General features: G+C 40.8%; 1 protein-coding gene across 1 annotated transcript in view; it reads right to left on the bottom strand.

Annotated features, from left to right (window-relative positions):
* The window catches only part of ABCA4 (ATP binding cassette subfamily A member 4), a 218,507-nt gene that overhangs the window by 85,468 nt on the left and 117,331 nt on the right, over positions 1 to 15,708 (bottom strand). Inside the window, exons 13-15 of the mRNA XM_077277785.1 lie at positions 15,158 to 15,363; positions 10,500 to 10,676; positions 4,794 to 5,016 (exon numbers count right to left, since the gene is read on the bottom strand). Coding sequence (XP_077133900.1) covers positions 4,794 to 5,016; positions 10,500 to 10,676; positions 15,158 to 15,363 — 606 coding nt within the window. The remainder of the gene's footprint in view (positions 1 to 4,793; positions 5,017 to 10,499; positions 10,677 to 15,157; positions 15,364 to 15,708) is intronic.

Below are 15,708 nucleotides of genomic sequence, written 5' to 3'. Positions count from 1 at the left end.
ACAGAGGGAAGCATGAAGTGCTCTAAAATTTCCTCATAGATGGCTGCGCTGACTTTGGTCTTGATAAAACACAGTGGACCTACACCAGCAGATGACATGGCTCCCCAAACCATCACTGATTGTGGAAACTTCACACTAGACCTCCAGCAGCTTGGATTGTGGCCTCTCCACTCTTCCTCCAGACTCTGGGACCTTGATTTCCAAATAAAATGCTAAATTTAGTTTAATCTGAAAACAACACCTTGGACCACTGAGCAACAGTCCAGTTCTTTTTCTCCTTGGCCCAGGTAAGACGCTTCTGGCGTTGTCTATTGGTCATGAGTGGCTTGACACAAGGAATGTGACACTTGTAGCCCATGGCCTGGATACCTCTGTGTGTGGTGGCTCTTGAAGCAATGACTCCAGCAGCAGTCCTCTCCTTGGGAATCTCCCCCCAATTTTTGAATGGCCTTTTCTTAACAATCCTTTCAAGGCTGCGGTTATCCCGGTTGCTTGTGCACCTTTTTCTACCACACTTTTTCCTTACACTCAACTTTCCATTAATATGCTTGAATACAGCACTCTGAACAGCCGGCTTCTTTAGCAATGACCTTTTGTGGCTTCCCCTCCTTGTGGAGTGTCTCAATAACTGCCTTCTGGACATCTGTCGGGTCAGCAGTCTTCCCCATGATTGTGGAGCCTACTGAATTAGACTAAGGGACCTTTTAAACGCTTAGGAAGCCTTTGCAGGTGTTTTTTGTTAATTATTCTACTTTACTGAGATAATGACTTTTGGGTTTCCATTGGCTGTAAGCCTATAATCATCAACATAAACAGAAATAAACACTTGGAATAGATCACTCTCTAATGACTCTATATAATATATGAGTTACACTTTTTGTATTGAAGAACTGAAATGAATTAACTTTTTGATGATATTCTAATTATGTGAGAATCACCTGTATGATCACTAGGGGCGGCATCTATAAAAGCTGCTTTTCCTAACAATTGACTCCTATCGCTTGGGTGTATCTGCAGACATGTATGGCCTGATCTGTACTGCATGAATGACTGAGAATGTATCCACAAGCTCTACATTTTCCAAGAATTTCAACTGTGGGGAAATGCGCTCTTTACATTCCAGCACACATACCCTGATCCAGCTCCAATTACGCTTCTTCTTGTCAGATCTGACAGGGCTGATAAAGCACGTACAGAATGTAAAACACAGGCAGCAGTCCTGTGCAAAGCAGTGATAATCCCGGATAACTACAGGAGTCGTTTCCTTAGGAAATCTGATAATCCGAATTTGCACAATGCTCCATATCGTGTGCTTTAGTGTAATGTATAGCATAGAAATTAATATCGTTCTTATAAACTATCCTGCCATATACAGTGGGAGAAATAAGTATTTGATACACTGACAATTTTGCAAGTTTTCTCACCTACAAAGAATGGAGAGGCCTGTAATTTTAATTGTAGGTACTCTTAGACAGAATCTAAAAAATAAATCCAGAAAATCATATTGTATGATTTTTACATAATTAAATTGCATTTTATGAAATAAGTATTTGATCACCTACCAACCAGCAAGAATTCTTGCTCTCGCAGACCTGTTGGTTTTTCCTTAAGGCTATGTGCACACGTTGCGGGTTCGTGTGTGGATTTTTCCATGCAGATTCTGAAAAATCCACAGTTAAAACGCCCTGCATATTACCTGCGGTTTTTGTGCGGATTTCACCTGCGTTTTTACACCTGCGGATTCCTATTAAGATATAGGTGTAAAACGCTGCGGAATCCGCACAAAGAATTGACAAGCTGCGGAAAATAAACCGCAGCGTTTCCGCGCGGTATTTTCCGCAGCATGTGCACTGCGGATTTGGTTTTCCATAGGTTTACATGGTACTGTACAATGCATGGAAAACTGCTGCGATTCCGCAGCTTCAGATCCACAGCCAAATCCGCAACGTGTGCACATACCCTAAGAAGCCCTCCTACTTTGCACTCATTACTTGTATTAATTGCTGCTGTTTGAACTCGTTACCTGTATAAAAGACACCTGTTCACACAATCAATCCCACTCCAACCTCTCCGCCATGGCCAAGACCAAAGAGCTGTCTAAGGACACCAGGGACAAAATTGTAGACCAGAACAAGGCTGGGATGGGCTACAGGACAATAGGCAATCAGCTTGTGAGAAGACAACAATTGTTGGCACAATTATTAGAAAATGGAAGAAACACAAGATGACTGTCAATCTTCCTCGTTCTGGGGCTCCATGCAAGATCTCGCCTCGTGGGGAAAGGATGATTCTGAGAAAGGTCAGGAATCAGCCCAGAACTACATGGAAGACCTAGGTTAATGACCTGAAGAAAGTTGGGACCACAGTCTCAAACATTACCGTTAGTAATACACTATGCCGTCATGGATTAAAATCCTGCACGGCACACAAGGTCCCCCTGCTCATGCCAGCACATGTCCAGGCCCGTTTGAAGTTTGCCAATGACCATCTGGATGATCCAGAGGAGGCATGGGAGAAGGTCACGTGGTCAGATGAGACCAAAATAGAACTTTTTGGTTTAAGCTACACTCACTGCATTTGGAGGAAGTAGAAGGATGAGTACAACTCCATTAACACCGCCCCAATCATGAAGCATGGTGGGGGAAACATCATACTTTGTGGGTGCTTTTCTGCAAAGGGGACAGGACAACTGCACCGTTTTGAAGGAAGGATGGATGGGATCATGTATCACGAGATTTTGCCCAACAACATACTTCCTTCAGTATAAGCATTGAAGATGGCTCATGGCTGGGTCTTCCAGCATGACAATGACCTAATGCACACAGCCAGGGCAACTAACAGTGGCTCTGTAAGAAGCATTTCATTGTCCTGGAGTGTCCTAGCCAGTGTCCAGACCTGAACCCGATAGAAAATCTTTGGAGGGAGCTGAAACTCAATGTTGTCCAGTGCCAGCCCCGAAACCTGAAAGATCTGGAGATGATCTGTATGGAGGAGAGGGCCAAAATCCCTGCTGCAGTGTGTGCAAACTTGCTCAAGAACTACAGGAAACGTCTGACCTCGGTAATTGCAAACAAAGGTTTCTGTGACAAATATTAAGTTCTGTTTTTCTATTATATCAAATTCTTATTTCATGCAAAAAAATGCAAATTAATTATGTAAAAATCATACAATGTGATTTTCTGTTTTTGTTTTCAGATTCTGTCTCTCACAGGTGAAGTGGACCTGCCATAAAAATCACAGACCTCTCCATTCTTTGTAGGTGGGAAAACTTGGAATATTGGAAGTGTATCACATACTGATTTTCCCCACTGTATGAGGCAGCTAATGTACAGAATCTAGCACAATCAGCATGATAATGCCATCCAGTAAGCAGAAATTACTGTTATAATACTGATTGTACTAAACTGTCAAGAATTCTAAACACCACACTCTTTTATAGCGCCACCTTTGGTTAGAGCTTGAAGGGATCCTATCACCAGGAAAATGCCGTCCATTTTGCAGGCACCATGTCATAGAGCAGGGGGAGCTGAGCGGATTGATATATAGTTTTGTGCAAAAGATTCAGTATAACCTGTATTTTAGTCTTTTAATCCTCTGCTTTTTCTGGGATTTCCGGTCCAGTGGGCGGTCTTATCAGTGACTGAGAGCGCGCTCTTTATGCACACTTATGCATAGAAAGCTGTCAGTCACTGATTGGACCGCCCACTGGACCGGAAATCCCAGAAAAAGCAGAGGATTAAAAGACTTAAACACAGGTTATACTGAATCTTTTGCACAAAACTATATATCAATCTTCTCCTCTCCCCCTGCTCTATGACATGGTGCCTGCAGAACGGACAGCATTTCTATGGTGACAGGATCCCTTTAAGGTTTTAGGTAAGCACATCATATTGTAAAAATAACAATTTGCTAATATGTATTATCTGAATAGATCTCTTTCAGGGAAGTAAAAACATCTAAACTCATTTTTTGACAATATTCTTCATATACAGCTTGGCACGTGACAACTTAAAAAGTTTTTTCCAAAATCACAAGTCATTCCCTATCTTTAGGAGATAACTGGCTGATTGTTGGCGGTCTGACCTTTGGGACCCCCCGTCCAAAGCTGAGAATTGGGCTCCGTAGCCCTGAAAATGTAGATTATATAGAGCCTAATTTTGAATGGAGCAGACGTGAACATACTGAAGCTGCACTCCATTCATTGTCTATGGAACTTTCAGAGAAAGCAGCACTTGGCAATTTCCAGCAGTCCCATTGACAATGACTGGATGGGAGATAACTTGTGATCTTTTGAAGCAGTTGCACATCTGCAGCGTGTCAATTCTTCCAGAATTTTTGTACTATTCTAATCAATGAGATAAAAAAGCATAAAAAAGTATAAAAATGCATGAAAAAAAGCAGCATTTTTCCTGCCAAGAGACAAGTTTTGGGGGCAGAATTGTCTGCAGCAACTTGACGAGCGCAGAGGCTCTTAAGTCAATGGTAGAGAAATCCTGCTGCATCTTAGTAAATGTAATCGCATTTTTCTGAAGAGTTTGAGAGCATTGTATGAGAAAGCAGATGTATTTGTGAAATGCTCCTGGACCATTTATGTTCAGATGCTCATTAGGAAATACATTGGCCGCCACTTTTCCAGTAGGTGGCGCTGCGGCAATACAATGTGTCACCTCTGGATAAATAGTGCGGCACATTGCTTCTATCCACAGCAGGCACCAGATAACAAAACTTTATGTCTTGCAAAAAAAAAAAAAAAGTTTTACACAACCAACAACATAACAATGATTGTCACTTACCACAATGACAATGGTCAGGAGAAAGGTGCTAAGAGTCATGACACTAAAACTGTCTATGAACCATGTGAACCAAATGACTTCATTAGTAACTCCCAAGTTTTTCATGGTTTCTTTCAGACGCAGTTCTTTCTCTAGAACAATGTCTTTCACCAGCATGGAGATGGAATATATCCATGACAACACCATGAAAATTGGAAAGCACCGATTCAGTGTTATCATGAAGCTGAAATGAGAAAATAAAAAGGTGTGCAATAATATATCACAAGCCCTAATGAGCCATTGTTACTGGTCATGGAAATTATCTATAATTTACTCTGCTCATATGATGGATAGAATAGATAAAATAAACAGGATGTCTTGTATATATTTAATGTCATAAGCCCCCTATATGTAATAAACTAGCAACCTCTAGTGCCTTTCATGTGGCACTAAAGGGTGTTTAGTTTTTTTAAACCTATTAAATAAACATATTTTTTTTAATAGCATGGGATCCCCCTTATTTTTTAATAACCAGCTGAGTTAAAGCAGACAGCTGGGGGTAGGTGTTATTATTCTGGGAAGGGGCCACTATTCATAGATCTTCCCAGCCTATTAATAATAGGTCACAGCTGCCTGTGTAGCCTTTATTGGTTATTAAAAAAAGGGGGACACAAAAAAGATGTTGAGTTACCCTCTTTGTAGTAACCAGCAAAGGCTAAGCAGACAGCAGTGGGCTGATATTAATAGGCTTGTAAGGGGCAATGGATATTGAACCTTTCTCAGACTAATAACACCAGCTCTCAATCACCCCAGAAATGGCACATTCACTAGATGCGTCAATTCTGGTGCTTAGCCTGGGCTCTTCCCAATCTCCCTTGTGCATTGGCAATCGAGGTAATGGTTTTGGGGTTGATCTCAGCTGTGTAATGTCTGCTGACATCAAGCCCAGTGGTTAGTAATGGAGAGGCATCTATAAGACACTCTCATTACTAACTCAGTAGTCAAAAGAAACATAACACACATACAAAGTACTTTAATTGCAAAAAGCACTTCCCGACCCTCTTTAACCTATTTAATACTATTAAAAAGTAAAATAATCCAAACGGGTCTGCCATAAATCCATAACAAGGAGGTCCCACAACAATCTCTGACTGTGCTACATCCAGAGGCAGTGATAAGTGGTGACATCAGTAATGTGACCACTCAGTGGACCAAACTGAGAGTAGTGTGTGAATCCAGCTGCTGCGACGACGCGGCTGATGTCAGTAAGATTACCGCAGGTCACAGCCAATGAACTGCAGTACCCTTACTGTCGTCATCGCTCGCAGCGTGTGAATTTACTGCCGGTTCTCACGCTGCAAGCTTTCTCTTTTCTCTGTATGTGTGTCTGCTTAGCCTTATCTTGGCATTAAAAATAGTGAGGGCCCTATGTAATTTTATTGTGGTCACCCTTATTAATAGCCAGTATAGTATACACAGACAGCTGTGAGCTGTTATTAATAGGCTGGGAAGATCCATGGTTCGTGGCCCCTTCCCAGAATAATAACACCAGCCCCAAGCTTTCTGCTTTCCCTCAGCTGGGTATTAAAAAATAAGTGGAAACCTACGTCATTTAAAAAAAAAAAAAATGTATTTGTTTAATAGGTTTAAAAAGGCTAAACACCTTTTAATGTATCTGTATATAAGATTGCTTTATTACTTAGAAAACTAGCTATAAATAACATAGAAAATTACTATATGTAAAAGCTGATGTTAAAAACTTGTACGGATGTTGCTTGCTAAAAATTGCATTGTACTCGCATGACACTCGTCCTACTTTTCAGGAAATTTTCCAACAAACCCATATATCATTCTGCTCATTTTCTCCATCTTTATACCATACTGTTCAAAGATCAAACTGTATGTACAACAAAACAGATTCCCTTGAATTTTTTTTTATCAATCTCAACTACAGCAGCTTTTCTGTTGGGTTAGACAAGGCAGGCTGAGTTCCCCAGTTGTCTTTTGAAACTTTTTTTTAGAAACTGAGCACTGCTTACTTGGAATACCAAACAACACCTGCCATTTTGGAGATGCTCTAGCTCAGATGTCGCAACATAGCTCTTGTCAAGGTCGCTTGGTTCCACATACTTGCCATTGTCCTGCCTCTAATCTATTCCAATAACGTGGGGTATGTGCACACGCTGCGGATTCTGCTGCGGATCCGCAGCGTTTCCGCAGCTGCGGATCTGCAGCGGTTTCCCATGCATTTACAGTACAAATGTAATGCTATGGGAAATGAAATCCGCAGTGCACATGCTGCGGAAAAAACACGCAGAAACGCAGCGGTTTATTTTCCGCAGCATGTCAATTCTTTGTGCGGAATCCGCAGCGGTTTTTCACCTGCTCAAATAGGAAACTGCAGGTGAAAACCCGCAGCGGAAACCGCAATAAAAACCGCGACAAATCAGCAGTAAAAACCGCAGCGGTTTTGCAGTGCGGATTTATCAAAACCGCTGCGGAAAGTTCCGCAATTGAATCCGCAGCGTGTGCACATGGCCTAACAGTTCACTTGCTGACGACTTCTCACACTCTAGACTGGAGCCACCATATTGAAATAATCAATATTGACTTCTCTTATCATTGATTTCAGTCTTATGGCTGACCCATGTACGTTACTTGATTCTTGCGTTTGAAACTCAGACTGTTTTCTGTTCTATTAGATCCAATAAGTAGATACTATATACATTGGGGTTTTTTGCCTTTCTCTGGATCAGCAAATAAAATAACAAGTTGATCTTGAGTGGACTGTTTTATCCTTTCTATGTAAGAGGTCAGATCGGTTGCAAACATAGGTTATATATATGACACCACCTACAAATATGCACAACACCTTGGTATCTGAATAGTATGTTTTTGTATGTTTCACTACTGTAAAGCAACATTCTCTAGTGTAGTTACACCCAGATAGGACAGTAAAATGCAGACATAACAAGAAAGTCATGTCAAATTCCAATCCAACTGTTGATGAGCTCATTTTGTCTCACCTTGAAAAGAATTTCTCAAAACATAACATTTCTTTACCACGTGTTTTATAAGTAGTGTATGTACTTATATTATATTTGTATACTACATTTTTTACTCACTTTTCTTAAAAAGGTTGTCTGCTGCTACCTTTACATTGATGCCCTACCCTCGGGATAGGGCATCAATGTCTGATCGGCCCAGGTCCGGCACTCAGCACCCCAGCCGTTCAGCTGTTATGGGTGCTGGCAGCAGCGGCTGGAAGTACGTACTTGCGGAGCTTGGCCGTCTACTTGTAGTGGCTGCATATCCGCCTCCTATTCAATTCAATAGGAGGCAGCTGTGCAGTAACAAGTCCAGGTTATTACAAGTAGATGGTCAAGCTCTGTCCGGTGTCGCCGTGGTTATGGGTGCCATAACAGCTGATCAGCGGTGGTGCCGAGTGCCGGACCTGGGCCGATCAGACATTGATGCCCTACCCTGAGGATAGCGCTTCAATGTAAAAGTAGTAGGCAACCTCTTTAACTTACTATGTGTTGGAAATTTCAAAATTAAAAATCAGCAGCACCCTGATCTCAACTCAAGCTTCACAGCCACTGCCCTCTTTTAATTTTTGTTACTCCATAGAGTTTTAAGAAGCTGAACTAAACTCACCTTCCCTTGATCTTGCCTCTCTGCCGCTATTCTGGCCTTTAATGATCAGCTGCAGCAGTAATGTCACTTCTACAGTGCTGCAACCAATCACTGCACTCATGGTGCTATGCTGAGCCTAGTAATTGGCTGCAGTGAAAACCTAACAAAGTCACCGCTTCTGCTGATCAACAAAGACTGGCACAGTGGTGGAGAGGTTGCACTGGACCCAGGGTTGGTGAGTAAAAGTTCAGTTTGACATTTTATACTTCTCTGAGCTTGTGGAGGAACAAAAGTTAAAAAGGGACAACCCCTTTTTATCATATACTCAGATTTCTAATAAATCAAAACCAGATAAAAAGAAAATGTATACCAGAGACACATTCTCAGAGGATGCTATCTCAGAAAGGTAATATTCTATCACCACTCCCCATAGAGTAAGTCTGCGTAAGGCTTCCTCAGCATCCCTACTTTCGAGGACCTTTACAGACACGGGAGTAGGACACCAGTCAACTAGAGCCAAGCAAATCTCCATTACGAGGTTTGACAAGTAAAAAGAAAAAAATAGACAGAGCCTGCTATTCATAATTGTACGTAATGGTACGGTCATTCAGCAGACCCATAAGACAACCCTTATTTTGATTTCTGAATGCTAGTGATGACACACAAGTTAGGAATCAGAGAATGGTTCAGAAGAGCAAGTTTACCCTATATTGAATTTTATCGACAGAAGAGTCTATTGTGAATTCTACAAATCTCTATAAAGTCAGAAAACAATGTGAGCCATCACGTAAAGAAGCGAGCCAAAACTATGAACCAACCGGGCAGTGACACTATAATTTGTTGAGATCCAGCTTAATCTCTGATTACTGGAATCTCAAAAATCTATAAGTAATTTTCTTATGTATTCTTACTGTTACTACAAACGATGTTTGCTATATTTTAGCCCACATTATTTGTAAAAATGTTATGAATTACCAATGATAGAGAGGGCACGTTACATATATTGGTCTAATATACTATATGACAATATTTATCTGGGCTGGGGGGTAGGGTAAGAAGTTCAGTGGTTTCCTTCATAGTGCTTAGCAGATGGGAGTAGACTGTGCGAGGGTGCAGGATAAAGTTAATTAGTCTATTAGTGTTCTATTTTGGATACAATATAGCATTATTTTGGTGGGCACAGCATGGCACTTTTATTAGGCTATAATTTCTTAACGATTTCCTTGCTTTCTCTTTCACATGGTTATATTATACCCAGGATCTTTACAAACCTTCAACTGGACCCTAATGGGATGACAAACAAGTAAAAGAAAGTGACAAATGAAGCAATTCTTATTGCCTTATGTGGCCATTATATGTAAATCATCATGTGTTATGCGCTTAGAGAAAATGACCATTTTTGTATTCTGAAGGCATCCCTTATCTAACCAAAACTGGCAAAGTCACCATCTTTTACTACAGGCCCTGCACTGTGATGCATTGTTTGTAACGTCTTACAGGATCGATGGCGTGGACAAAAAATAATACTCTAATGTAAAGGTCGCCATACACAGTAGACTAATGTCGGCTGAATCCGATGATATCGACAGTTTCAGCCAACTGTCTAATGTGGATGAAGGAGCCGGCCGACTGATAATCGGGACAGATGTCAGTTGGATATGTCTTATTTCGGATGGCCAATCACATTGTTTTCCCTGAAACAAGCTGTTGGTGGACGTGACAGTTGGCGGCTTTCTCATAGAGAATACAGGAGCGCTCGGCCGATTGAGCACTTCTGTGTATGGGAGAGTTGGTTGAGATAGCTATTGGTCAAAGCATGGTTTTTCCAATGGCCATGTAATGTATATGGCCGACTTAACAGTTAAAATTTAGTTTTGTCCATTTCTAACATTTTCAAAAAACTTTTCTTGATGTAACAGAAAACCAATAATTGCCAGGACCCTGGAGGCATGCTTTGTAGCAAAGGAGCTGGGAAAATATGAGCTTATCTAAAGACAAGGTCAAAGTGCAAACATCTAAACTGTACATGTCAAGCACATCACTCCAGCGATTAAATTAAGTCTAGAACTTTTAGTCTTTGTTCTCACTCACGCATCATCCACGAAGCAGGGGTATGGCATCTGCTGTAAGTATAATCCAGCCGGCAAGTCATTGTTAGTGTGGGTCTTTATAATGCCATGATCAATAATGTCCTGAAGGTAAGCAAAGCCTCCCCAGATGTATCTGAAGTCATCTATAGGGTCAGCCCTTGGTCCTGGGTCCCAATATCTGCATCAAAACAAGACATGTTCTCTTACTACTACTATTAATACTAAATCTACAGCTTCACAAAAGAAGACAATACAAATAATACAATACTATATAGCTAAGCAATTTTTTAAAATAATTTTTGCAATTTTTCATATTATCTTGCTTGGTGTAAGCATCGAGCAGGTGTCATACCGGTCAAGTGGTCAATTCTTCTATGTAGATTTGGAAATGTTTTGAGGAACAAGGGTCATTTATCTCCCTTAATCTTCACCATTTTTGTAGCCACATACTTCCTTCAATCCAACATTTCCAACACGTTAAAAGCGGGATCAGCCTGACAATAGCCTGTACCTGTTTTCTGGTTTAAAAAGCATCTGAGAGGTAAAAGGGTCTGTTTGGAAATAAACAAATTATCACCTTATGGATAGGTGATAAATTGTCGATTGTTGGGGGACTGGGTGTTGTGACCTTCAATGATTGGAAGAATGAGGAACTTTCATTCCTGTTAAAAAGGAGCATGATTGACTGCTGCTCCATTCATTATCTATGGGGCTGTTGAGTTCTGCACTGGCTTGTTCCATCAGACGCATGATGAATGGAGTGGTGGTCGGGTGTCCGACCTGCTGTTCCATCTTGTAATAGGGGTAAAAGTAATCCATCATGGATGAAAATTCTATGTGCTGCTAACTGATGCAGATCCCAGTGATCGGCTCTCCACAGATCAGCAAGTAATCATCTATCCTATGGATAGCTGATAACTATTTATCAATTGACAGCCCTGTTAAGTGTTAAATCCACAAGTAAAACAATGGTAAAAATCATAATAATACTAAATAAAAATGATTTAAAAAACATAAAATAACATGCTCTAGATCTAAAAGTCCCCAAAATAGATGATATTTTGAGAGCTCAATCGTTTTAAAAATACGGTAGCTTATGACCTATTGCAATTACTGATAAAAAGTCACGATAATCCACTAAACTTAATGCATTTAAGATCCACTATGAACTTCTGGAGTGAGTTTGCTGCACTGAAAATAAAGGGTCCAAATAATATTGCACGCCCCACTTTTCAGTTTTTGAATTTCCACAAAAATGTAAAATAACCAATAAATTTCGTTCAACTTCACAATTATGTTCCACTTGTTGCTGATTTTTCACCAAAAATTTACATTTGGTATCTTTATGTTTGAAGCACGATATGTGGGAAAAGGTTGAAAAGTTCCAGGGAGCCGAATACTTTCGCAAGGCACTGTATATACATACACATCTGTCCTGGGTATCTCGGGCTGAGTTTCCTTCTCCTGGATCCACTGCCCTCTGTTGTGCTCCATGACGAGTTTTGCAGGTTACCTGGAGAGGATCAATGCCATCATCTCCCTAGACCTATTTAAGGCCCATTGACACACATCTGTGTCTTGGGATTGTTCTACACCTCCATATTTGTTGTCCTCCACCTTCTGGCCATACTATGTTTATTTGTTTTCCTCCCTGCTGGGATACACATCATCCGCCCTACGACTCCTGAGATTCCACAGTGTGCCAAGTCCTTACTCCCCTCATGTCATCCTGCCATCTGCACCAACGTCCGGGGTCTGTGTGCCCACCCACACCTAGGGCTTAGAGGGTCCACTTCACAAGGTGAGCCTGACACTATATCGCGTAGTCAGAAGGAATAGCTGACATCTATCACGGTATTAGCAGCTTTAAGCCCCAAAACTAAATATGTTGGCTTCATTTGGGTAAATAAAAGTTGTAGACTTTATAAAAAAATATGTTAAGTTAATATTTTAGGTGAATTGTTTTACATTTTCTTTTTTTTACCATACAAAATGTTCTAATGTTGAAGACCCGAAGAATCATTATTTACTCCATGTTTCGGTGTTACTCCTTAACACAAAGGCACTAACACTCTGACAGGAACCACAAGAGATCACCAAGGGATAATTTTATTATTGAAAGCTGGCCAAACCTGCAGAGGTCAAGAGTGTTCAAGGTCAAGGGTCAAATAAGAGGATTTCACTTATTTTTGTCTTTGATCTCACAAACCTGCATATTTGAACTTGGGACCACCCAATTGAGAATGTTCATGTGCTGTAATCCTGTTACTTAGGAACCATGCATCTAAAATAGGATTTAATCTACCTTTAGAATGCAGGTTTTGGCACTAGTGGGGCAGAAAATTATAGGCTCAAAAGGCCTGCAGAGAAATCCACCAAAAATGCAAAGTAAAACTGCCAAATTAGTTAGATTATATTGTCTTTAGGAAAGAGGTTTACAGTCCTACTAATCAATACTAAAAACAAAAGCAAAAAGAAAACCAAACCCAATTTGTTTAAGTGCAAATGGTCGATTTTTTTTTTAACTATACAGAAGTTATTACAAGAAGTTTTAGATGAATAAAAAGTAATCAACGATGTTGTATGCACATTCCCTTAGGTTGTATCTCCATGAAAAAAACATTACAAAAATCATTATAAAAAATCCAACATTACCACATTCAGAAATGACCAAATGGCGTAATTTAGATGTATTCTAAAAGAAAACTCAAAAATACTAAAGGGATTATCCAAGACTACTTGCCTGTTCTACGTGGTGCTGATACAAAGCGGTCATTGACTGCTTATGCTGGCAATTCAGCTGCTCCACGTCAAAAGAGCAGATCTCCCTCTACCGGCCTGATCTGTCGACAGGGCATGATTGCCGACTTCATGCTGATTGGCAGCTGGCACCCCGCAGGTAGGCAGCGGGGAGCCGGCTGTCAATCAGCATGATGTCGATAGTCACACCCCATCAAGAGAGCAGAATGGAAGATAAGCCGCTGCTCTGTGGACATTAAGTCAGTGGAAGACACTGAATCGCCGGCAGGAGTGGTCTGTGACCGTTGTGTGCAGGCAGAGATCGGTGCCGGGCACAACAGGCAGGTGCGTAGCAACTACCTGTCTGTCAGTTCTTAGGCCCATAGAAAAAAAAAAATAGCCCTGGATAACTCCTTTAATGAAAATAGTTTTGAGTTAAATTGCAAAGCTGTTTTCCCTTAGGGCACATCTCCATGGATCAGTAAGTTTACAAAAACAGCAAAAACGAAAGGTTATTATTGTTACATTTATAGATTACCAGACGACGCTATGGAGCTCAAACCTAAGCAAAACCTCAAACATTTTAGTGAACACAATTTTGGTGTATTTTTATTACTTTACTATGCTTATTAGCAAGTGCTATTTTGAGGATACATAAAAAATATGACCGCACCCTTTCTAATAATAAAAAGGCAGTGACGGAAAGCTTTCAAATTGCAAGAAAAAATACTATTGAATTTAAGGCCCCCTTCACATGTCCTGGTGATTCCTGTACTGGAAAAAAGAGTATTGGTGAGATCCGCGGTCAGTGTGCCATCCATATGTACGTATGTGACATCCATGTATCGGTTTGCTGTCCGTGTGTCACATCCGTGTGTCGTCTGTGTCTGGGAAAAGCAGTACAGTTAGCTGTCCCCAGGCGCCAGATGCTGAACACAACTCCCATCATTGTCGCCTGGTTGTGCTGATCTCAGGCGACAATGATCAGAGCTGTCGTCAGTACCCAGCACCTGGGAACAGTGCTAACTCTACCGCTTTTTCCCAGTCACGGGTACTTGTCATGCTGATGATACACGGATGTCATCTGTGTGTCATCAGTGTGCATGAGTGCGACATGCATTTTGTCTGCCTTGCACATAAAAAAACTGACATGTCTGCAGGTCGTTCACACTAACGCTGTCCATGTGAAAAGCCTGGCATGTGCGCACCACCATTGAGTACAATGGGAGTGCATGTGTCTGTAAAAAAACGGATCGCATACGGAAATAAAAATTGGAGGTGTGAAGGGGGCCTACCGTGATAGTTTTTAGCAATTCAGATCAGAACCAGTGACACATGTGCCACTGGCAGGAAGGCCCACTGGACCTCGAGAACATGCTGAATCCTTGTTGAGCCAAGGGTGGTAGTCGAAAAAAAAAATTGTTTTTTTGTGTACAAAATAACCTAGCTCAGGCCACATTCACATGATCGTGTTTCAGGTTTGAGTACTGTCCGTGAAAAAACTGGCGTCACGCGGACAGCACTCAGACCAATGTTATTCAATGGGACTGTTCAAATAAGCCTTCTTTATTTTTCACAGACCGAATCACAACATGCACTAGTTTCTTTTCTACGTTGATGAGATTCATCCATTCAAATCTATGGGTGCACAAAAAAAAATTGTATCCCATACGAATCGACCTGAGAGCATCTTTTTTTTCCGGATACATTGCAATTCTTAATGTAGGAAACTTAATTTGATCTTGTAAAGTTTGATAACTGCTCATGTAGAAAAATGCGCGACAATTGAGATGAAAATCTTCCTTTTTTTTTTCCTGTATGAAAGACAATTTTTTCATACCCCCGTGCCAGCTTCACCTTGGATGAAGGAGGAAAGTGATGTCTCGTCTTGAATAATTCAATAAATCTTAGAATACCTACCTATCTTTAATTTTATTCGTTTTCTCCACTACATCAATATCCATGCGGATTTTGTATTTCACATGAGGTGGAACCTGATTAGTCCATGGGAACATGTCCATGAACACAAGACCGGCCCAGAATTTATTTTCTTCAAGCAGGTAAAGAGCGTGATGTGTCAGATGGGATTCATCATCGTGACCTTCAAATTTATCCAAGGATAAGCACTATAAAAACAAGTCAATTTTCAACATATTAATATTATTGTTGGCCACCTAGAGAGAAAAGGACAAATAATTGGGGTTTGATCATTTACCAAATCAAGGCTCACATAATATTGGATAGTAGGGCCGCCCGACCGACTGTAGAGAGTCAGTGGGAAGCAATTTGGGATGGGAGCACACTTCATATATCAGTAATTCCAATAAGTTGTTTGATCCTCTCTCCTGAAACACACTGATAGTAAAAACGAGCAATTACCTCACATCAAAGATGATGTTCTCAGGTTGTTACTCTTTTGGCAGACATCTTTTGCAACTAAAGGCTGTATTGTTTAACCCTCCCATTTGCAG

This window comes from Ranitomeya variabilis, chromosome 8, assembly GCF_051348905.1.
Source record: "Ranitomeya variabilis isolate aRanVar5 chromosome 8, aRanVar5.hap1, whole genome shotgun sequence".
NCBI lineage: Eukaryota > Metazoa > Chordata > Amphibia > Anura > Dendrobatidae > Ranitomeya > Ranitomeya variabilis.
Note: the sequence above shows the minus strand (reverse complement) of the source record. Positions and strands in the feature narration are given on the sequence as shown.